This window comes from Dioscorea cayenensis, chromosome 14, assembly GCF_009730915.1.
Source record: "Dioscorea cayenensis subsp. rotundata cultivar TDr96_F1 chromosome 14, TDr96_F1_v2_PseudoChromosome.rev07_lg8_w22 25.fasta, whole genome shotgun sequence".
Taxonomy (NCBI): Eukaryota; Viridiplantae; Streptophyta; class Magnoliopsida; order Dioscoreales; family Dioscoreaceae; genus Dioscorea; species Dioscorea cayenensis.
The window spans coordinates 5796006-5819820 of NC_052484.1; the positions used below are offsets into that span (position 1 = coordinate 5796006).

The 23815-nt window shown below is 34.1% G+C and overlaps 3 protein-coding genes across 3 annotated transcripts; 2 read left to right on the forward strand and 1 right to left on the reverse strand.

Moving 5' to 3' along the window:
• The first annotated feature begins 8604 nt into the window (after positions 1–8604).
• Positions 8605–10766, forward strand: LOC120276066. The gene is made up of 4 exons (XM_039282806.1): positions 8605–8866; positions 9242–9384; positions 9430–9872; positions 10241–10766. Exons 1-4 carry the CDS (start codon positions 8605–8607, stop codon positions 10764–10766), a joined length of 1374 nt encoding a protein of 457 aa, XP_039138740.1.
• A 1617-nt stretch (positions 10767–12383) lies between these two features.
• On the forward strand, positions 12384–12869 carry LOC120276067 (PE-PGRS family protein PE_PGRS5-like). Its single transcript, XM_039282807.1, has one exon. The coding sequence runs from the start codon at positions 12384–12386 to the stop codon at positions 12867–12869; it is 486 nt and encodes a 161-aa protein (XP_039138741.1).
• Positions 12870–16271: 3402 nt separating this feature from the next.
• LOC120276332 (WAT1-related protein At5g64700-like) lies at positions 16272–18149 on the reverse strand. Its single transcript, XM_039283055.1, has 7 exons — positions 17945–18149; positions 17806–17868; positions 17546–17662; positions 17203–17455; positions 16969–17127; positions 16684–16835; positions 16272–16596 (listed from the first exon to the last, which is right to left on the reverse strand). Exons 1-7 carry the CDS (start codon positions 18115–18117, stop codon positions 16500–16502), a joined length of 1014 nt encoding a protein of 337 aa, XP_039138989.1. The 5' UTR covers positions 18118–18149; the 3' UTR covers positions 16272–16499.
• Between the last annotated feature and the right edge of the window lie 5666 nt (positions 18150–23815).

Below are 23815 nucleotides of genomic sequence, written 5' to 3' on the forward strand. Positions count from 1 at the left end.
TGAATTGACTCAACCAGTTTAAATTTAGAGGGCTTACTGGGTCACAAAGTCAAAAGTTTGTCCTGGTGTGTTGTGCTAGGCATAGAGACCCACAAAATTATATAAAGGTAAGTCTTGGGAGTGCATACTTGGTCCAACACAGGGCCCAAATTTCTGACAACTCAAAAGGTAGAATTAGCAGGAAGATCAGCTAAATTAAGGTCTTTTCTTGGCTTTGTTGGGTAAATATTAAATTAAAAAAGACAAGAACTCAAGAAGTGAAGGACTACGCATGCAGAGTGTGATAAAAAATTAAAAAAAAAAAAAAATTAGACCCCTTACGCTTTACTTCTCTCATGATATTCCTTCTTATGTTAAATTGCATCATTTTCTTGGCTTTTGCTTCATACTTTGATTATTATTATGACTATTGATTGAACATTATGTTGTAGAATTATAAGTTTGCACATATACTTGTAATATTTTTATTTATGTTAGTCTTTCCGGGCTTGCACATATACTTGTAATATTTTTATTTATGTTGCTTCATACTTTTATTGCTCTCGGAGCTTGGCTAATGGTGGTCCTTGTTAGTCTTTCCGGGCTTGTTTTAGGTGATGATGTATTGATGCACTTTGTTCTTGCCTTGATTTCATCAGGAAATAGAAGTTGAATTGTGTTCCAAAGCACTGTGTTCACTGTGTATGACCTTGTGTTGCTGCAAAATTATAAGCACATTGACACTAAGAGAGTTTTTCGTATTTATATTCATATTTCGTATTTCTGAGAACAAGTTCAAATGATTGAGGCTGTTGATATTATTTGCTAACCTGATAAGTTGCCTGCATTTTGGACATCTTTTTCCACATTTAGAAGTAGATGATTTCAAGCATTTCATGCAAAAACTGTCATAATTTGGAAGTCATCTCTCCAGTTGACTCCTATCCTAAACTTTTGCTTCAGCAGGGGAATGAAGACACGTTTAAGAATGCAAAACTGGGAGGACTTTAATGAATGGAAGGAACTTAAGTTTTATCATCCACCTCCAGGTGAGTCCAAAACATTTTAATTACTTATTTTTATGTATAACTAATTGTTTTCTATTTGTTATATCAAAATATAGTAATTTATTAAATTAATCATTCAACATTGATGTTCTTATCACTAAAAATTAAATATTTTAGTTGAAAAAACCATTCACGAAACTATCTTGTTGGTCCATGTCATTGTCTGAGCTGCTAGTCCTCTAATTTTTGCTTAACATTATTGTCAAGAATTCAGATATATGGATTGCTTAGCCAGCAATCCATATATATGGAGGAAAAGGAGATGAAATGCTCAGGAATTCAGATGCTGTGGAGATCTTCTCAAGGACTGGTTTTGCAAGAGGACCTTTTCTTGATCAACCAAAGAAAATACTTGATCATGAGTGAGTACTGATCTCAACGCAGATGGTGACTGTTAATATAATTTATTTATAAAATCATTAAGTTATTTGCAAGTTGGAACCGCCAAAGTCTTATTAAAGTATAAATTGCACCACTTGCCTTTAGTTTCCATTTTATAGAACAATTAAGTATGAACCATATATAAAATTAAGTAACATTTTTCTTGTTTGTTTGTTATTTATGCAGTAGGGTAGTCTCGCTTGGTGATTTGAATTATAGAATTTCATTGCATGAAAAGTCTACAAGGTCATTGGTGGCACAAAAGGAATGGAACACATTATTAGAGAAAGATCAAGTATGGTTGATTATTAATTCATTTATTGTTAGTCAGAAGATGTTGAAGAAGTTGATTAAAGGAATGTGTATGTATTGTTAATTCAATAAATAATTTTTGTTTAGCAATTAAAAAAAATTGATGGGTGTAATTCAAGAAAATTTAAATAAAAATTATTTTTTTTATAAAATAAATAAAAGCGTGCCAAAAGCCGTGACAATTTTTTTCCCCAAAAACTGTGCCAATTATTGTGAAAAAATATAATATATAAAATCGTGCCAAAAAACCGTACCAAATACTGCACTATAAAACCGTGCCAAAACTGTGCCAAATATGGAACCGAAGTCCGTGCCAAATATCAATGTTAATATTTGGCACAATAGTAAAGAAAGGGTTCCAAACACAGTGCCAAAATTTGGCACGGTATAAAAAGGCGGTGCCAAAATTTATTTGTGACCATTCTATAGGCATAGTTAATTTTTGGTGCCAAATACGGTGCCAAAATCAATTTGGCACGGTTTTTAAACTCATTTCCGTGCCGATATCACCGTACCGATTTGGTATTTTTCTTGTAGTGTAACTTAATTTTCTCTTCTACATTTTGATGTTTTATTTATCTTGCATTTGTACTTTCTATTGGTCTAATTTAGTAGCGAAGAAAAGACTAGTGCCAGTGTAAAAAAACATAACCTTTCATGTGGAAGATGAAATTTATCTTATGATTCTATTGTCTCACCTTCAGTCCATGATCATTTTTTTTTAATTACAAAATCTCAACTAAGCCTTGATTATTGATTTTTATGTTGTTTTTTATTTTGATAATGTTCTATATGATATTTTTTTATATGGTTATTTATTTTTCTTTCCTGGAATTAATTTTCTTAGCCCTGAATTTGCATTTGCAGGAGGACATCACTGCTAACACCTTACAATCTAAAGTGCGAGAAAGAACCACTTAGTTCCCGGTAAATTTTGCATTAGTAAATAAAGTTTCATCTGGTTGGTTTATGACTTTATTAAGTTGGAAAAATTTTGTACATCATGTGTTTTGGTTTCCTATTTTCCCGCTAAAGATTAAATATAAGAAAACAAGAACAAACAGACGGAAAGAAGGGGGGAGAAATAAACTGGGGCTTTATTAGTTGTAGACGATTCATCATAATGATATACATATATATATATATATATATATTTTTTCCTGATTATGGGTAAGATATAATTTGGTAATGGGTGGCATCTGCAACAAGATGTGCACTTGTGCCCACACATATGGAGTTGGGATTTTGTTTGATTAATGGACCATTACTCAATTGCATAGTTTGATTAAATACATCAAGTAGTCAGATTTCTAAAAAGAGCAAATTTCATATTTTCTTTAGAATGATTGTCTTAATACAAACTCTTAAGTGAGTTTCCTTTTTTTAGTCTTTTTATTTCCAAATATTATTATGAATGAATTTAATTGTTCATTTGGTGATAATCTTGATTTTGGAACTCTGGGTTATGCGACATCTATGTTTCTGCCAGACAATATTATTCTAGCTAAAGATGAGCAAGTTTTAATTGATTATTTGCTCTAAACGGTTTTAATAATTATTTTTTCTGACATTGTTCTACTTAAAATCTCTTGCAGCCTTGGACCACTTGACTTCTACCCACAAACTCCTAACTATCCTGAAGAGACAATAACTAGGGAATATTTACAGTCAGGATACAAGGAAACTGTTGAAGGAATCGAGGTGAATTTGATTGTCATTTCTGAGTATTGTTATTGGTGTCAATATGTTATAAATGTTCTCTCAGGCTTCTAGAACTGATTTAAGAGTTATATATTGTGGATTTTATATGTCATCTATACTTTAGATTAATATGCTATGGTTTGGTTGCTTGTATTTAGAACATCTGGGATTTTGAACTTGCTTAGCTTGTTTTAGCAATTATAGAATTGCAAAGACATACTATATGTACTATATGAATTATTTAATATTTATTACATTTTATCGATATGAATTGTTAATTCAAATTGTACTATTCTCAGACACAAGATCCAATCCATGAGTGAACCAAACAACCAAATCCAATCCTTCACATGAATGACATACATATTTATATTGTGTGCTGGCAAAATGCGGAATATACTCAACATGACAAAGACTGCCATTTTTTGATCTACATTTTCCAAGTTCTCCTCCAAGACAGAGCAAGTAATTTGGTTTCCTTTTTTAGTTTGAGTTTACAAACCTTTGCACCAAATTGAAAATCTATATGTTCTTCACATAAGAGTGAAAGACTTTAGTCTTGTAAGATTGTCATCTATTAATGTCTAAGATGAAAAGAGAGACAATATAATATAAATAGGAAACATAAAGAACATTATTGACCTTTATTTTATTTGGTAAATTTTTAGAGGTAGAAAAAGGCAATGTGATAGAGGATTATGAGGTGCTAGGGTAGGAATATAGAGAGGTTGAATAAGGGGTAGTTGGGTGAATGATTGCATATCCATACAACTGCCTACGAGTGTTTTTATGGAAAAACTGCAAAAGTGTATCCTTGATATATATATATATATACACATATTTCATTCTGCATCACATTTCATAATTCATAGCACTACTTCGCCCATTATTTATTTAATCATTGGTTCCTTTTTTGGTTCTGCTAGGAAGCTAGAGAGATAGTGTTGACTAATGTTGCAGCGTTTGTGAAACCAGAATTCATTTTAAAATGCAAGGAGGTAATAGTTGAGAACTCAACAATCTATTCCTTCTATGCCTCCAGAGGTTATGAGTAAGCTAGAATTTTTAGAGAAAGCATACGAGGAGCAGAAGCACCAGAACCAGTACATCCTTTCTCTATTAGAATCTTGAGGTATTCAGGTAAACTTTGAGATAACTCCTCGTACTTCTCATGCTCTTGCCAGGACTGGAGAGTCTGCTTCCCATGCCTCTCACACTTCAGAGAATGTTGAACAGCCTCAGCCTGTCGATGATATTGCAACAAAATGAATGTGGTGTTTTGGATTATATTAGATACTTGGACTATTACATTTTGTATTTGTTTGTTGTATTAGATGTTTGAACTATTATATTTTGTATTGCATTGTTATTCTGGATATTTATCGATTGGAATGTTTATTTTGAAAAATATTATAAAAGTTATTGTTCAGGATTGAAAATTAGGCTTTAAAACAAGTTTGTGAAAATAGTTAAAAAATTATTATAAATAATCATGGTTATGAATAATTAATTTGCAACATGATTTGCGACAATAAAATTGTGTCACAAAATATCTTACAAAGATGCAACACAATTTGCAACAATCGAAATGTGTCTCAAATTTTGTTGCAAAACATCACACACATTTGCAACACAATTTGCGAAACAAAAAGTTTTGCGACAAACAAAATGGGTCACAAAATTTATTGCAAAAATACTCAATATTTGCAACACAATTTGCAACGTGTAAAGCTTTGAGACAATCAAAATAAGTCGCAAAGAATGACATTTATTGTGACGCAGAAATTGTGTCGAAATCAATTGTCGCATATCGTTGCAAATTGAATGGAAAATATTATTTCAGAGGATCCATGAATTGCGATTAAATTTGCAAAGTTTTTATTTTGTGTCACAAATTTTGTGACACAGTATTCAAATGCGTCGCAAATATTTGCGACATCAAAAACGCGACACATTTTATTGTGTCACAGATTATGTTACAAATTGCGATCTGCGACACATTTTTAATTTTTTGTGTCGTAAATTGCGTTTATTGTTGTAGTGTAATCAACTTGGTAAAGTACCAAAATTCCCGAAATACCCTTGAACCTGAAAGATGTTTATTAATCCAGATCACACACACGTGTGTATACATATAATACATTATATGAGGATGTTTGTAAAACATTTACTGAAACGAATAAATAAGAGAGAAGATGGGTGGGGTATGGGTTTTTGTGAGAGAGCAGGCGATCAGGGGCTATTGGATGTCGATCCAACATTGCCATGAGAATCTAAAGATTTTAAATCTACAAACTTCCCTAGAATATGTGGGCTTATATATGTATATGTATATGTATAATTATATTATATAAAGTCTATATATTTTATATATTTATATATATTATATATATACAGTGGCAGAACCAAAAACAAAATTAGGGGTACTAAATTTAAATTTAAAAAAATTATAAATATGAAACAATTCTATTAATTCAACTTGAAATTATAATAATTAATATTTCAAAAATATAAAATACATAAATAAATATATAAATTTTGGTTTAGATGTAAAAATGCTATCATATCTACCTGATTAGTGATTAACTCAACCAATTAAGCATTAAATTAACAAATAATACAATTAAAAAATAACTTTAAACAAATTCACATCTAATTCAATTATTAAATGCAATAATTATTTAACAAATAATCTAATGAATAATCAAAATTTTCATAAGCCAACGACCATTTGGTCTATTGCCATTGGGTCCCTTGCATAGGGTGTTCGCCTCGTGTCGAGCGTGGCTCCCCGAGTTTGATCCCCATCTCGCGCAAGGTGAGGGCACGGTTTGGTGGTGAGCACTGCTCCCCCACGTGTTCGTCCTTGGGTTCCGGTGCTTGTCGCCTTTCTCAAAAAAATAATTTCATAACAATTAATCACAACAAACATCTAACATTATTTCATAACAATTTTCATGACAAATAATAAAACAAATATTTGACAAATATCCAACAATCATTAACAAATATCAAATATTTTTACACAACAACTAATCACACAAAAATTAAACAAATTAAATTAGATATTAAAAAAAAAAAGATAAAAGGATAAATCCCTAAAATAAAAATAAAACTTGGAAATGATTCCTTGATAATATTTCACTGTTGAAAATCTTAGATAGCCATGCTACAGTTTCAAATATAGTAATATCTTTACATTAACGTGAACTAAATGACACCTAATTGTCATATAATATTTATTGTACATGGTCTGGTTTGGTTCAATAGATATGAGAAAATAAGGTTTTTCATTTTATATAACAAAACTTAAGAGGCATTTTTCTAAATTATTTTATTTGCACCCATAGTCATAGAAAATCCTCTCAACTTCTCAGAACGTACATATGTTATAATGTAATTTTTCTTATACATATTCATACACACATATATACATACATACATACTTAAATACACACATAAATATAGTTAGTTAACCCTTATCGTTTATATTAATATATGAATATAAATGAAACATTAATTATTTATAACATTACACATATAACTCTCACATTTACAATTAAAGCTTCCTTAACTTTGCTAAATGGGCAAAGCACTAAAGTTGTGTTTTAACTTTTAAGTTGCGTGTGTCTAGGTTGCTTCCTTATTATTATTATTATTATTATTATTATTATTATTATTATTATTATTATTATTATTATTATTATTATTAAGGAAAAATTATTTTTTAGTCCCTGAAAGTTTTCAAACATCCCTAAAAGTCCCTCTGACATTTGAATTTGACAAACAGTCCCTCCCTTTTTATTTTACTGACGGATTGGTCCCTGGCTGTAACTCCGTCAGTGAACTTCATCCAAAATTCCATTTTTGCCCTACTATTTGGAGGGAAAGCTAGCGCCCGATCTTGTCAACTTTTTGGAAAATAGTACGGTTGTCAGTTTGAACTTTACATGCTTCTTTAACCCAAGCTGCCTTGTTCTTCTTCCATCATCCTTTTTGTTGGGTTTTTTTTTGTTTCCATCTACGCAGGATAGATAGATTTGTCTCTTCCCCGTTGTTCCGGTTTTTATTTTTGCACTCTTGTACTTTTGAATATTTTTTTCACCCGGAAGACAATTCATGTGAGCTTCTCCACACTTGTTTTTGTTTTATTTTTTGTGGTCATGCAATTGTTGACCATGCTTTCTTCATGCAGAAGCCAATAGATACCTTTTATGCGAGCTTGCTAGGTATAGGGGGGAGGGTCGAGTCCTCCAGTTCACAGTGTCGACTCCTTGGGAGTTAATTATAGATGAGATATGTCAAAGATGGGGGCTTGACATTAGCACTGTGAAAGTGAAGTTTGTCACACCCGATGCAAACCGAACTATTTGTCCCATTGATTCTGAAATTGACTTCAAGCGTATGTGCCAAATATATCAAATACTAAATAGCGCTGCTGTTGACCTTATTGTTGATGCAGATGCAGATGCAAATGTTGTAGACATGCCATCGTGTTCCTCACTCCCTTTGTAAATATCCTTTCTTTGCTTAATGTGTACTCATTTTATTTCATTCTTCTGCATTATGTCCTCATTCATAAATAATATTTCTCGTATAGTGTATAGAGTCATCACTTATTGCATGCACTTTCTGGTTAATTTCTGGAGATATCATTTACCATTATCCATTTCAACTTATATTTGTCTGTTACTACTTAAAACTTTCTGTTTTCGCTTAATATTAACCGATATCGCTTAAAGGCTGCTTAAATGGAAGCGCGCACTTTACATACGAGAGTCATGGGATTTGGTCCCCCTCGTATCCAACCATTATTTTAATTTTGTCATTATTGTTTTTAATTTTTAATTCAACAAAACCCTTCTTTTTTGTGAACATTATATATATATATATATATCCGCTTACTTTCCCTGTTTACGCTTAATAATTTATGTTTTCGCTTAATATTATCCGATATCGCTTAAACTATTTTCTTCATCCGCTTAAGGTTATACTATTTCGCTTAAACTTATCCGAGTTTGCTTAAACCTTTAGGATATCGCTTAAAATTCTTTGATTTCGAGTAAAAGTTTTCGTTTAAAGTTGTTTGATTGCGCATAAAAGTGCCATGCTTTCACTTAGAGTTATCTGATTTGTACACTACAGTGAATCATTTTCGGCGAGTATGTCACTCAATAGGGGCACATTTCCACCCCATCAACAACCTTTGGGGGTTCTTGCCATCCGGCTTTCGTCAGAAGATCATGAGATTGTTTCAATGGAAGTCTGTGATCAATTTTCTGACAGTGAACATTTTAAAGATGCACTTAGAAATTTTGCTATCAAACACAATTTTAACTTTACATTCATCAAAAATGACAAGCAAAGAGTGACTGTCAAGTGCGCTGCTGAAGGTTGTGAATGGCGTGTACATGCGTCCATGGAAGGTAACCACGAGACGTTTAGGATCAAGACGATGTATCCCACACACACATGTGGTGGCAGTATTGGCACATCCTCACATCCTAAGGCATCAAAAAATTGGGTGAGTGCACGTGTCATACAAAAGCTGAAGGACCGTCCCCTATATAGGGCTATTGATATTCAGTGTGATATGTTGTGAGACCACGGTGTCTCTTTATCCTATAAACAAGCTTGGCTAGGGAAAGAGGTCGCCAAGGATGTTCTCCATGGGAATGAGGTGGCGAGCTAGGATTTATTGATGTGGTACGCGAAGAAGGTATTAGTAACAAACCCTGGTAGCGTTGCTATAGTAGAGAATGATGGTTCCTGTTTCAAACGTGTTTTTTTTGCCTTCAAAGCATGTGTCATTGGTTTCAAGACCGGATGTAGGCCATTGCTGTACCTGGATGGAACTCACTTGCTTGGTAAGTACGGGGGCACTTTGTTAGGTGCAACGGGGAAAGATGGGAACGATGGTTTCTTTCATGTAGCATTTGCAATCGTAGATAATGAAACGGATGCGAACTAGACATGGTTCTTGTCAAAGCTTGGAGATACTATATACGATGATGACGAATATGTGAAAATTATTACATTTATATCTGATAGGTCCAAGGGCCTTATCAATGCTGTCGCGAAGGTATTACCTTCCTCACCGCATGCATATTGTTTACGCCACTTGGAAGCAAACTTCATGAAAGCAAATGTCAGACTTGGCAAGTCATTGAAAGAACGGTGTTGGTCTATATTATCAAGAATTGCGTTTTCATGTGCTGAAAAAGAATTCGATGACGATGTTGCCAATCTGTTAAACACATCGACTGATGCACATCAATGGTTGATGCAGAAATCCGATCTGGCACACTGGGCGAACTACATGTTCAAAGGTGATAGATGGGTGGAGATGTACTCAAACGTGGCGGAGTCGTATAATGCATGGATAAAAGAGGCACGCCATCTCCCTGTCACAAACATGGTAGACTCAATAAGGTACACACCATTTCGCTTAACTTTATTTGTTACCACTTAAATTTATTTGTTACCGATTGAGTTTCAATTATTTCGCTTAATATTAATTGTTTCCGCTTAATATCAATCGTTTCCGATTAAATTATATTTTTTGTGCTTACGTTTAAATTGTTTCGCGTAAATTTACTTGTTATCGCTTAATATTAGGATTTATCGCTTAAATTACATAGTTTACGATTAAATTATAATTTTTCTGCTTAAGTTTCAAATATTTCGCTTAATTTTAATTGTTACCTCTTAAGTATCAATTTTTACAATTAAATTATAGTGTTCCTGATTAAGTTTTAATATTTCCGATTATTATTTCATGACTTGTCTTTCGTACGAAGGTTTAAGCTGATGGGCATGTTGTGTCATCAACGTGAACAATCTCAAAGATGGGAGAGACGTCTATGTCCTGTTATTCATCGAAAGATTGAGGAACTTGTTGAAGAGTCTCGCAACCTACTGGTCGGCCGTTCCGACGGTGACCATTTTGAAGTAGTTGACCAAAAGAACTACTGCATCAATTTGAACGCTTGGACATGCTCATGTTGTATGTGGCAGGTGTATGGCATTCCATGCAAACATGCATGTGCGGCAATATTGCAGACAGACACAAATATTCATCGATATATCGATGACTACTTCACAGTGGACTCTTACCGACAAGCATATGCAGAAGCCATATTTTCAGTACCAGATGATATCAACAGCGAACTACTTGTGCGCCCTCCAATCACCAAGAAGCCAGTTGGTCGGCCAAGACGGAAGCGTCTAGAGTCACAACCATCAAGCGTTCATGAATTACGATGCAGCCGTTGCCATGATGCTGGTCATAACTGTAGATCCTGTAATGTATCGATAGCTGACTAACTACATGATGTTATGTACATGTAGCGTGCCACAACAAAAGCGGTATGTTTTAATTTTTAGTGAAAACAACAAAGTTTAACTAGTATGAACCAATGTTAAGCAGTATTATCGAAATTCAATTGCTGCATGAACGAAATTTAAGCCGTATTAGCTATGTTTAAGCAGTATGAACTAATTTTAACTAAAAATGATTCTTTTTAAGTAGATAAGCATATTCGAGCATGACGAACAAGAATATTAATAGTGATATGCAAATAAGTATATGTCCAGAACTCAAAATAGGAAAAAAGTCAAGTTAATAGGCATGTATTGTTAAACATATCCTAACAATTCTTTCATTGTCCGGAAGTTCGGCGACCACGGGCGATGCCATCCATCAATATGCGTGCCACAAAACGTAGACGCAAGTGTGGAATGTCCGTCTGGGGAAGTTTTAGTTTCTCACCAGCGAGTATTTGCTCTATGAAGCGCATGACATAGACTGGACAATCGACTGTACCCGGCTTTTGCCACGGGCAATTCCGTTCGTGTCTAAGAGGGTAAGTTTCCACTGCGTTATCACCAAATTCAATTGCTAAACATCTATCGAATAGTTCCCGCTGTCAACAAAACATGCATCGGTCAAGACAAACGGTGACAAAAATAGAAACAGTTTAAACGAATGAAAACATTGTTTACCATGTGGATGGCATCTTGATCATATTCAAGACTGACAGACGAGGAATAATGAATATATTCCTTCTTCACTTTATCGAGTAAGAGGAGATGGAAGTGACCATGAAGTATAATAGGCATCAAGATGACATCAACATCTGCAAACCGGCGTACAGCATCCGCCATCATGAGCAATGACTCTTCTCCTGTGTGCTCTGTTGAGGACATCAAAAGAGCAAGTGGTCGAGTGATTGCTGCGCGTATATTATAAGGGTACGGTTTGCTATTCATATGTTCCATGATTATCAATACATATACGTCCATGACATCATCAGCGACCATTTTCTTCCCTTCCAATAGAGAGTAGACACGCGCCCGAGTGGTGTATGACACATCATTCTTCTAGACATAAGTCCTACCGGATCAAAGCACGCAAAATTGAGTGTAACATTGTAAATTAAGTGGAAATGTTTTAACTTAAGTGGAAACATTTATAGTTAAGTGGAAAATATTGAAACTTAAGTGCAAACATTAAAACTTATGCGGAAAAAGGTAAGTTTAATTGGAATAAATAAAACGTAAACGTAAAGTATTAAAATTAAGTGTAAACATTAAAACTTAAGTGACGACAGTAAAAGTAAAAAACAGGATGCTTACATGTCTATCGGACAGTTTAGAAAGTGGCTGATTATCAGTTGTTCGACTTTATTTAATCTCATAAATCCGGCAGGACATTTGTTCCGTGGTACCCTAAAAGTCTTACTAACTTGTTCGGTCGGTACCACTGCCTGTTCATCAATTGATGCCGTATCCGGTATTGGTTTTGGGATGACAACTGACGCTTCATCAGTAGTGTCAGTTGATGGTTTCGCACCTGTCGACGGAGACGGTTTTGGATTCGGGGAGTCAGTGTGGATGTCCTCCATGTTCGGTACTTCATGATGAGTTGGTGGGTCAGTGTGGATGTCCTCCACGTTTCCTAACTTCTCATCTGAAGAAGGGGGCAGTTCATTTCTCAAGGATGTTAGTGATTCAATTATAGAGACCACGTCGATATTTTCGCCGACATCGACTGGTAGTATAGCGGGTGGAGATAGCTTCGCCAGTTCGGAGAAGGAAGGAAATGGACAAGATGGCACCGGTCCGGAGTGGGAAGGGACGGGGGATGGTGGCACAGGTCCGGAGGGGAAAGGGGAGGGGATTGGGGAAGATGGTGCGGGTCCAGAGGGCGAAGGGAGTTGGAATGACGGATCGGGTGCGGAGGGGGAAGGGGGTGGGGATAGTGGCTTGGTTGCGGAAGAGGGAGTGAGTGGGGATGATGAGACGGGTCCGGAGGCGGAAACGGGTGGGGATGGCGCGGCAGGTGCAGATGGGGAAGCGGGTGGGGATTGCTTGGCTGGTGCGGAGAGGGAAGGGCGTGGGGATGGTGTTGTGGGTCCGTTAGACTAAGTCGGTGAAGAGGGAGTTGAGTTTGTCTTGACTTTGCCCTTTGGGGCAATTTTTGGAGGCCGTTCTTCTGGTCGGCAATCGGCTTGCGAAATTACAGACCTTCTAGATCGCCTTGTAACTGGCTTAAGAGGAGCATCATCAGAATCGTTAGATGCGGAATGAGGCAATGGTTGTCTTCGCCTATTGGCAACCTTCTTCACTCGAGTTCCCTTGTTGGCCGCTTGTTTCGGCGGCAAATCCTTGGTGTCGTCAGCTATCGGTGCGACATTGGAAGGGCCACGACCCTCAATTACTTCAACTCTGGTTTGAATTCCACCAACAGTTTCGGCCAACTTCTCAAAACCTTTCAGTAAACGTAACCCAATATTTTCATCAATTACCCCCCTCGGTGGATTAACAGAAACAGAACCACGTCGACCTCGACGTGGTGGGCTCCTTGGTGGTGGTGAGGGAGACCGTCCACGTTTCCCTGTGGATTTCTCCGCAGATTTTGCGCCAAGACGTATTGTGCTAACCACTTGTTCTCCACGGTGGCTTGTCCTAACGAAAGCTTCTTCTTCGGCATTAGCCGGGGCGAGGGCAGAAAACTGTAATGTGGAAATGACATACAGTCAAGGTAAGCAATGATACTCAAACGAAAAACTTAAAACAACAATAAAAAATTAATTCTTAAGTGGAACCTTAAAATATTAAGTCTAAACTACATATTTTAACCGTAAACACTAAATATTTAAGCGAAAAAGTATAATTTTAAGTGTAAAACCTAAAAGTTAACGGAAAACATTTTTTTGCAAGTGAAAAAAAGGAAACTTAAGCGAAAACTAAATATTTTAAGTGTAAAATAGAAATTTAAACCAGAAACGAATATTATTAAGCGGACACTAAATAAGTTAAGTGTAAACTAAATACCTCTTTCCCCTCGACTGATGATAGCAATGAACCGATGGATGCTTGCTTCTTGAAACTGTTCACCCCGTAACACAGGATCCGGGGAGTCTTACCAAATCGCACCTTCTTGCCAATGCCAGTTACTTCGTAGAACCAAATATTTAGACCGACAGCATAACCTCGCAAGTAGCCAGTGTTTGTCTTCTCACCGGAGCATCTTGCTTGAACTCTGGCAGCCGTTTGCGGGACGTCATCCATAAGCCACTTATGTGTGGCTTGCGCCCATGCATAGCGCCGCATTGCGGGAAGATCGTCTACATAGTCTACAAGCCAATTGGGAACATAACATGATGAGTTCGGGAACAGCATGGTCCCCATGATGAATACCAACAATATCTTCACAAAGTTTTCTTCTTCTCCCATCTTCTGGACTAGTGTGCTAAGAGTTTTTTTATAGCTTCTCTATGTCTTTCATAGCTTTTCGAGAAATATTTTTCTTCAAAATCTGAATGTGGCTTTTTCTTTTTGAAAACCACTGCGTCCCCATCGCATCTGAGACCAAGAATAATGGATACATCTTCTGTCCTAAACGTCAACAAGCTCTCACCAATTTTAAATTTTTGAGAGCGCTCATCATATCTCTGCAACAGAGCATCGAGCAATCCCCTCTCTTGTAGTACAGGTTCAATTTCCATTAACGATGCGAAAGGAGTACTCCGGATGATTTCCAAATGTCTAGAACTCATGTTTTGTCTTAACTCAGCAATCGTTTCCGCTATAGAGACCAAATAACACCTGCCGTTCACAAGGTTGGTTGCCATATGTCCAATACCTTCACCAAGAAGGATTAACGAACTATCAATAATGTTTAAGTGGAAACTAGAAATTATAAGTGCAAACACATTTATATAAATTAAAACAGATTAATTTAAGGGGTAAACAACACAGGCAAAAAAAGACAACAGTAAAACTAAAACCAAAACGTTTATATACATCATCTTCCATTCGAGAAAGAATCTGAACTTTCCAAATTTAAGCCTGGATCATACACAACAAACAAAATTAAAAAACCTTCAATTTTGCAAAAACCTAGAAACCCATAAGAGCGATGTAAACAAATGAACAATCTTCCATTAATACCTTCAGGTTCGCTGATTCAAGAGTATGGAGATGGTATCAACGAAACAACAATGAAGATCCAGGAAAGCTCTAGCAAACTTCTTCTCGATACCTTCAGTTGAACACAGGGTTTCAAGTCTTAGCATCTGAAGGGGCAAGTCTCAGAATGTGTTGAAGGGGCAACTGAGAGAAGGCGCACACAGGAACCAATACTCCCCTCTCGGGATTCGTGGCCGCCTAACCCGCCACTTCCCAACGTGGAGAGAGAACGCACCATTGATGTAACTAGCGGGGCATTTCGGTCTTTTCTTCTCAAAAATCATGGTGTTAGCAATCGGAAGGACCAAATAAACATGTGTACTGAAAAGGAGGGATGAATTGTGAATATTCAAACTAGAAGGGTGTTTCTGTGAATACCTGAACTTTGGAGGGATTTTCTGTTCATTTCCAGTATTATTAATAACAAATGTGAATAAACCACACAACAAGGAGGGAAATAAAATATCAACATCAAGTAACTTGTGTTGCTTGTATAGATGAGAAATTAATAAGTTTATTATTTACTAATTTTTACTCTTGTTCATTTTACAAATAAAAGAAGAATCCAATTAATAAGAATTTTCTGCTATAAACATAATAAATAAAAAATAAAATTTTTGCATAATAGAATATAGCTTATAATGTGTTTATATAGCCAATGGCCTTTGGGTCAATTGGCATCGGGTCCCTTGCGTAAGATATTCGTTTCGGAGAGAACCAGGGATCGAACCTTATAGTCTACGCAAGGTGAGGGCATGTGAGTCGGCGTTAAGCTTTGCTCCCCACACGTGCACGTCCCTGGGTTCTGGTGCTTGTCGCCTTTCTCAAAAAAAAAAAAGTGTTTATATATTTTATATTTTTATTATTTATATTTCATTATGAAAATTAGATAAAGCAAATTTGCTATAGCATTATCTCCTTCACATTGGTTACCGTTTGTTAGTTTATATTACCTATAATAAAATAGGAATTTGCCTAAAGCACAGGTAAGATTGCAAAATATTAAATTAATAATATAAAGTCGAACTAAATAAGAATCCAAACCAAAAAAATTATAAGATAAGGATCTAAACTACATATAAATTATAATAGGGGGCCTATATTGCCCAAATGTCAAAATAGAGGGACTTATAGGGGGCAAATTATAATAGGGGGGCTAAATGGACAGATTGACCATAATACAGGGACTAAATAGGGTATTAAACCTATTCTATTATATTACCTCAAGCTAACACCAACTATCAGCAGTGAAAGTCATTAGATTAAGTTATTAAATTTATCCAATATGAAGACTTGGTAGTGAAGCATTAATCATAAGTGGAGCAAACATTCTCACAATGATTCTTAGCACTGAATTCTTTATTTTATTTACAAACAGCTGATTTGAAACAATTTACTTTGAAGTGTGACATGATTCAAATTTACATCTTTTACTTTCTAGTGGAAGAAGGTATTATTTGAGAAAATTACAAGCACAATGAATTAGAAAACATCCCAAGCTTCTTTGTTTTTAATTCATTCTTGAATGTATTCTAAGTTCTCAGACCAAGCTTTTTTTTTTTTAAATTCATTCTTGAAAGCATTCTACGTTCTCAGTATCTCATCTCGAGGCTTCTTTTCTTTAATCTTTCCCCATAGAACACTATAAAGTCCTATTACCATTAAAACAGCACCCAAAACACTGCAAAAACATTAAAAAAAAAATATTAAAACATAATTTGATGAAAAGAAAGATGACATCATAGTGATTTATTTATTGATTGATTACCTTCCAAAATAAGTGATTTCATTTAAAAAGAATGTAGACAATGCAGTGGTAATCACAAGTGATAATGGAGTGAAGATTGCAGCAAACACGGGCCCTTTCTTATCAATAGACCAAGTTTGTAAGTAAAATCCTATTACGCCGACGAAAATTCCCTGTAATTTTCATTTTTACTTTAGTTAGCGGGTTTGCATAATATTCCATATGGCCAACATAAAATTTAGCATAGTTATTTTTTGTATTAGTTATAGTAAACTTCAATATATTTTTTACTATAAATATACATACACCATATGCAATTGCATAAAGGCCAACATCCATTTGTAATTTCCACTTGGATAAGTGTCTTTCGAAAGCAATTGCTATTAAAAATGATTGAAATGTGCTGAAAATTGCACAGAGGGTTTGAAAGATAAGTTGATGAGGATATTCATTCAATAGAAACCCCTGTTGAAATATAAAGATCACATTAGAAATTACTATCAATCAATTGTTCCAATAAAAAAAAAAGAGAATAAATACCTGTGAGACAATCCAGGAAGACCATGCAATAGTGGCCAAGACCATAAGAAAAGTACCCTTAATCCATGTCCTCGTTGAATTGGGAATCACATGTTGATTTGCAGCACTTCCATGCATAGTTGGATGATTAGAGTTCACAGATATAACTTGTGGACCTTTGTAGAAAGCTATAACTAGTACACCAGCCAAACAAAATGCTATTCCCAATGACTTCAATATGCCTGGCATTCTCTTTGGATTAAGATTTTCCATCCTATGATTTTAACATCAATATCAAATGATTAAAAAAGAAGAAAATTTGAAATTGACAACATATGATATGTGGAATTATAATTTTATATACTTGAGAAGAACTGCGAGGATGAAAGTAAGAACAGGGATGGCAGTTGTTGCTGCAGTTGCAACAGTTGTGGAAGTGAATTTTATGGCCACATTGTATACATTTAGATTGACGGTAAGCCTGCAATGAGTTAACAAAAATTACCAAAACTTTATTCATCTTTTTCTGAGTGGACATTGAATCAAGTATAACATCAACTTTAATGACACTAGGAATCTCTTTTCTGAAAATACAATATATAATACTGATAACTTTTAACTCACCCTATGAGTGACCAGAAGAAGATCTTGAGAAGTAGCTTGAACGGTAAAGATGTTGCATTCTTCCTACCATGAATGAAGAAAATAATTATAGATTAATGGTTATTTGAAAAGGAATATTAGAAGATGAATGGAAACAAACCTGCCAAAAAGGAGAGAGAGTGGAAGTAAGAGAAGAACAGAGAAAGCTTGTCTGTAGAAAAGAAAGATGAAGGTGTTCATTCCATGATTGAATGCAGCTTTGGAGGTCAAGGCCATGCCTGCAAATATCACTTGCACAACCACCATTGCCATGTATGGCCGCTTATCGCCCATGTCTTCTTTTCTCTCTTTCTCTTGACAAGAGATTTGTCTTGGTGAGGGTTGTTGCCCATTGATGCCATTCCAATATATAGAGGAAGTGGTGGGACTTGGCCACAAGGAACCTTATCTTAACTCTATGTGCATTCATTTTTACTTGTGAGTCTCAAGGTGGTGGTTTCCAAATCTTTTATTTTTTTAAGTATTTATTTTATTAAATAAATATTTTTGGAAGAAATACATTTGTTTTTAGTAAAATTACCAATCAATCCTGGTAAATTTCCAATTTTCTCCATTTCTTCTCTCGTATAGTCTTCTACTTTTTTTGTCTTTTTCTCTTTTTTGACTTTTTATCATGGTACTAATTTTTTTAATATCAAAAATATCTTTAATCCATCAAGGGCAGAGGTGTCACAATCTTAGCCCTCATGCCCAAGCGAAATAAGGAGAAGCAAGGCGAGTGGATAGTTGGGCAAGGTTGCTCCTGTACCAGCAACATGCCAAAATAGATGTCAATCATAAAAGAAGAAACTTATAATAATTTTATTTAAATTTAAATTCAAAATAAATAATTTATAATAGAAATCTTTTTAGGATATGAGAAACTTACGGAAACGTTTTATGAAATTAAAAAAAAAAATTAGATGAACGCCACCTTGTATTCCTCTTGTTTTTATTGGAAAGATAGCTTTAATGAGTAAACAATTGTGGTGTCTTTTCAAAAACTCGAAACTTCATGTGTTATTGAATCACGTTTAGCAGAAACATTATTAAAACAATAAATAAGTTTCATATTTATTTTCATTAATATATGGCATATTTATAATTTTTTTCTTAGAGAAGCATTCAAACACAATATTTTTATTTTAAAAATAGTTATCTATAAATATTTTTATATTACTAAAATGTCATCAGCAAACATCCGAGAATTTGAAAAAATAGGAAAGAATGAAACAAGTGGGGGTTAGACGTAGCAACCATTGGGTGGGTGTTAGGTGTTAATCTAATATCCCCATAAAATTCACAAATGATGTTTAGTTTTATATATATATATATATATAAGTTAAATGTGTGTAAGAGTTTGAGAGTTCCTACAAAACCTTCCCAAACTCTAAAAATTACTCATCTACTCTCAAAGAAACCCATATAACTAGGCTACAATTTTGCATTACTATATTCACATAAATGTCATAACTACTAGAGGGGTGCATATATATGTATATATATAGAAAAAAGATCATCTAAGTCCCTAGATTTGAAATCTAGGGAATTTTAAAATATAAGCCATTAGATCATCATTCGATAGTTGATTATTTATATAAAAACTGTACATCATTTTACTGTTCATTATCACTGTACAACATTATAGAACACGGTTTCTACTGTTCATAATGCTAAGAGCCGTTAGATTACCATCCGATAGCTACTATGGATATCCTTAGATTTGAAATCTAACGACATTTCTAGATGATGGGTCCTCATATTTATATATATATATATATATATATGTTATGCATATGAAAATAAAAAGTTCTCTTCACAAACATTATATATATACTGTTGAACCCTAAAAAATTATTCTGGTTTTTCCTTGCTTCACTAAATGATAGGTCCTCATATTTATATATATATATATATATATATGTTATGCATATGAAAATAAAAAGTTCTCTTCACAAACATTATATATATACTGTTGAACCCTAAAAAATTATTCTGGTTTTTCCTTGCTTCACTAATATATATATATATATATATATAGATATATAGATATATATATTATCATTCTAATGGTCTAATATCGTACGCATGAATCCACTATCCAACACAAAATGGAATTTATATGGGCAATCAATTAGAAGCACTTTGTCACATTAAATTACTTTTTTGTTTTTAAAGTTTATTTACATGAATAAAGGTGATCACAAAAGGGGAAGATGCCATTATGAAACTATCTAAGAACATATGAAAGCTATATGCAATACCTCTTTTTATATTTTAAGCACATTAAATTTGAACCGGTAATGAAGTCTTGCGGTGACTCAAAAAGTTGGAAAAAGCCATTGATAAAAGAGAAATATAATGTATAAAATAAAAATAAAAATAAAAAGAAGGAAGAAGAAGAAGATGATGAGAAGTGAGAACTAAAGCAAGGTGGCTTTCCACATCCCAGAAGGCAAGACCACTTAAGTTTGTGGCCGTCATGTTCTTTATGGAACATGACGTAATAAATGACGTGTGAATCCACGCAAACATTTTGCATGGATGCATTGTTTTTTCTTCATCTTCTCTTTTGGTTGGTGACTAATATTATTGTGAATATATATTATATTCTTTTGTTTAGAAAGAGATTGAGGTGCTTGGTAAATTAAAAAAAGAAATAGTTCAAAGTTCATAATTTATCTCAAAGTATATCTAAATATCTATTTTAGCTACCAAAATTAAAAGAAAAAAAAAAAAATGTTACCTTAGTTTTAAACAATGTATAAAGATTCATTAGGAAAGAACAGGTGAGTTTCTTGGAGTCTATACGAAAAGGGCCTACTTGCATTTTTCTATTTTTAACTATTTGATTTGTTTATTATCTTGTATTATATAAACAAATATACATTTTTCTCTTTATCCGATGTGCGACTAAAGTTTTCACACATATTACACTAACAATCCCCCACTTAATATGTGTGAAGTTGATATCATATTATGGCTAAACGCATTTATAAAGGTAACTTTCGTTTTAAACCTTTATTTAGTGTAAGTAATTCAAAAATTTAGCAAAATCACGAGTGGCTTAAGCTTAAACTGTGATTCTATCAGCCAAATCGGAATTATCACACACGTTTTGCTATTAATGACATTGAAACTGAAGTTCTCTATGAAATTAAAAATAGCACTATTAATGCCATGTGCTCCATCCTGACTTCAGAAAAATTTACAAAGCGTACTTAACTTTGATAGAAGTTGCATCACTTCTCAATTTTTATATAGGTGAAGTTTTCAAAAATTTAATTTACTTCATTAAGAGTGTTTAATTTCTACACTCACCCTCTTAGTAGCCATGGTACTAATTTGCTAATCAGCAAAACCTAGTTTTCAAAAACATTTATTACTAACTTACTATTACCCTTTAAACTTCTAAATCAGTAATAATATTAAAATAAAAGTTGGGTTCCTATTAATAATAAGAATAGCTGAAATGTCGTAGACCCAACTCAGCTGCAATGTTTCTTACTAAATCTCTTGGTAGAGCTTTAGTTAATGGATCTGCAAGATTCTTGCACGATCTCACATAATTAATGGTAATAATACCATCAGTGATCAGATTTCTCACATATTCATGGCTTAGACTTATATGTCTTGACTTACCATTATATATTTTATGAAGCACTCTTGACATAGTCGCTTGACTGTCACAGTGCAAGAAAATGGTTGCCATTAATTATGGCTACAACTTTATATCTAATAACCAATTTCTCAACCAATCTCCTTCCTTTTCTGTTGCTGTTAAAGCAATAAATTCAGACTCCATAGTTGAGTGTGTTATACATGTTTGCTTCTTTGATACCAAGGAGTCAGTGCCACCTCCTAATATAAAAAATCTATCGACTAGTGGGCATTTTGCCACTACTTCTTATCCAACTAGCATCGGAATATCCCTCTAATACAACAAGAAAACTATCATAAAATAAGCCCATGTCTTTTGTCCTCTTAAGGTATCCTAAAACCCTTTTTATTGCATTCGAATGTAACATACCTGGATTTTTAGTAAATCGTGATAATTTACAAATTGCAAATGCTATATCAGGTCTAGTACAATGCATAGCATATATAAGACTACCTATAGTACTACCATATTCAAGTTGAGCTATTGCTCTATCAGGATTTTCAGTCAAACTAATGGAAACATCATAAGGAGTATTTGTTTCTTTAATGTTCAAATGATTAAACTTATTTAACACTTTTTTAATGTAATGAGATTGATAGAGTGCAAAACCTCCCATTATGTCTTTTAACTTGGACACTTAAGATTGTATCTACCTCACCTAAATCTTTCATTTGAAAATTTGAGGATAGATATGTCTTAGTGTCATTTATTCCTTCTATGTTAGTACCAATGATTAGCACACCATTATACCAAAATTATTAGTGAACTTATAATAAATGCATCTATCAGCACCATTATACTTAAAGCCATATTTTAAAATTACAAAATCAAATTTTTTCATACCATTGCTTTGGTGACTGTTTTAGTCCATACAAAGATTTTGTTAATTTGCACACTTTTTGTTCATTTCCTAGTAGAATAAAACCTTTAGGTTGTTCCATATAAACCTTTTCATTAATCTCACCATTTAAAAATGTTGTCTTGACATCCATTTGATGAACTTGTAAATTATAAATAGATGCTTATGCAAATAACACTCTAATAGAAGTAATTCTAGCAACAAGAGCATACATGTCAAAATAATCAATTCCTTCCTTTTGTTTAAATCATTTTGCCACTAATCTGGATTAAAACATATTTTCATCTTTAATTTTGAATACCCATTTGCATCCAATTGTCTTACAACCAGGAGGTGGATCAACCAAAACCCATGTTCCATTAGACATTAGAGAATCCATTTCATCATTAATAGATTCTTTCCGAAATACCGAGTCTCTTGAAGGAAGAGCTTCCTTAAAATAAGACAAGAATGGGTGAATATATACTTGTAACTTATCAGTAAGGAGAGAAACACAACAATGTTAAACACAACTCAGGAGATGTGTAAATGTGCATATCATGACAACTTAATAAGAGTAAAGTGACATTCAAAGGAAAAAACAAAACAAAAATGCATATAAGAAAACAATATCAAAAAACAAATGTTAAAATAGAAGCATACATTCAAACTTTCTAGAAAGTGTGGAAGGTAAAATTTGAAAATGTTTCAGTGGTAATATTGATTTTTTAAGAACCAAAAGTGCAACCCAAGAACAAGCAAAGAAACAAAATATTTATGATTTGGACTTTGGAGAGAAAATGCCAAGAAAAAAAAATATAAGGAACATTAGTTTTATCAGCTGACACTCAGGAGTAAGACTAAGTAGGAGAAAATAATGTCTACGTTTGAGGCTCTAGATTTTCATTTATTTGCCATATGAAGGCTCAAAGTACAATTCAAAACTAAAGGCACTAGTTAATCTATTCACGCATGCTTTGAGTGTCTATCAACCTAAAACTATAATGAATAATAGCTTGTTACTGGGAATAAGTAATATCAGGCCTATGACAATTATCAATTCTATGCTAAAAACAAAATCTTGTACCAAGATTCAAGATGGTAATCATAGTTGTATGATTCAAGATGGTAATCATAGTTGTATTACTAACAAGTAATTTTGACCATTTCTTATGGATTGAGCTTTGCCCATTTCTTATGGTCTGAGCACCAAAGAAGAAGAAAAAGAAGAAGAAGAAGAAGAAGAAGGAGGAGGAGGAAGAGGAGAAGGAGGAGAACCAGGCGATGGAGAGTGAGAAGAGAGGGCATGCGAAGAAGAAGAGGGTGGGATGCTGAGTTGGCAAAAATTGGGTTGGTGTGGCACAAAACGGCTGATGAGGATTATAATATCCTTGTTGGTGCTTCCACACCAACAAATGAGTGATAAAAATGCATGCCATGTGGCCATTCCAGCCGTCACGTCATCAATTCCTCATCAGAAATGGACGAGTACC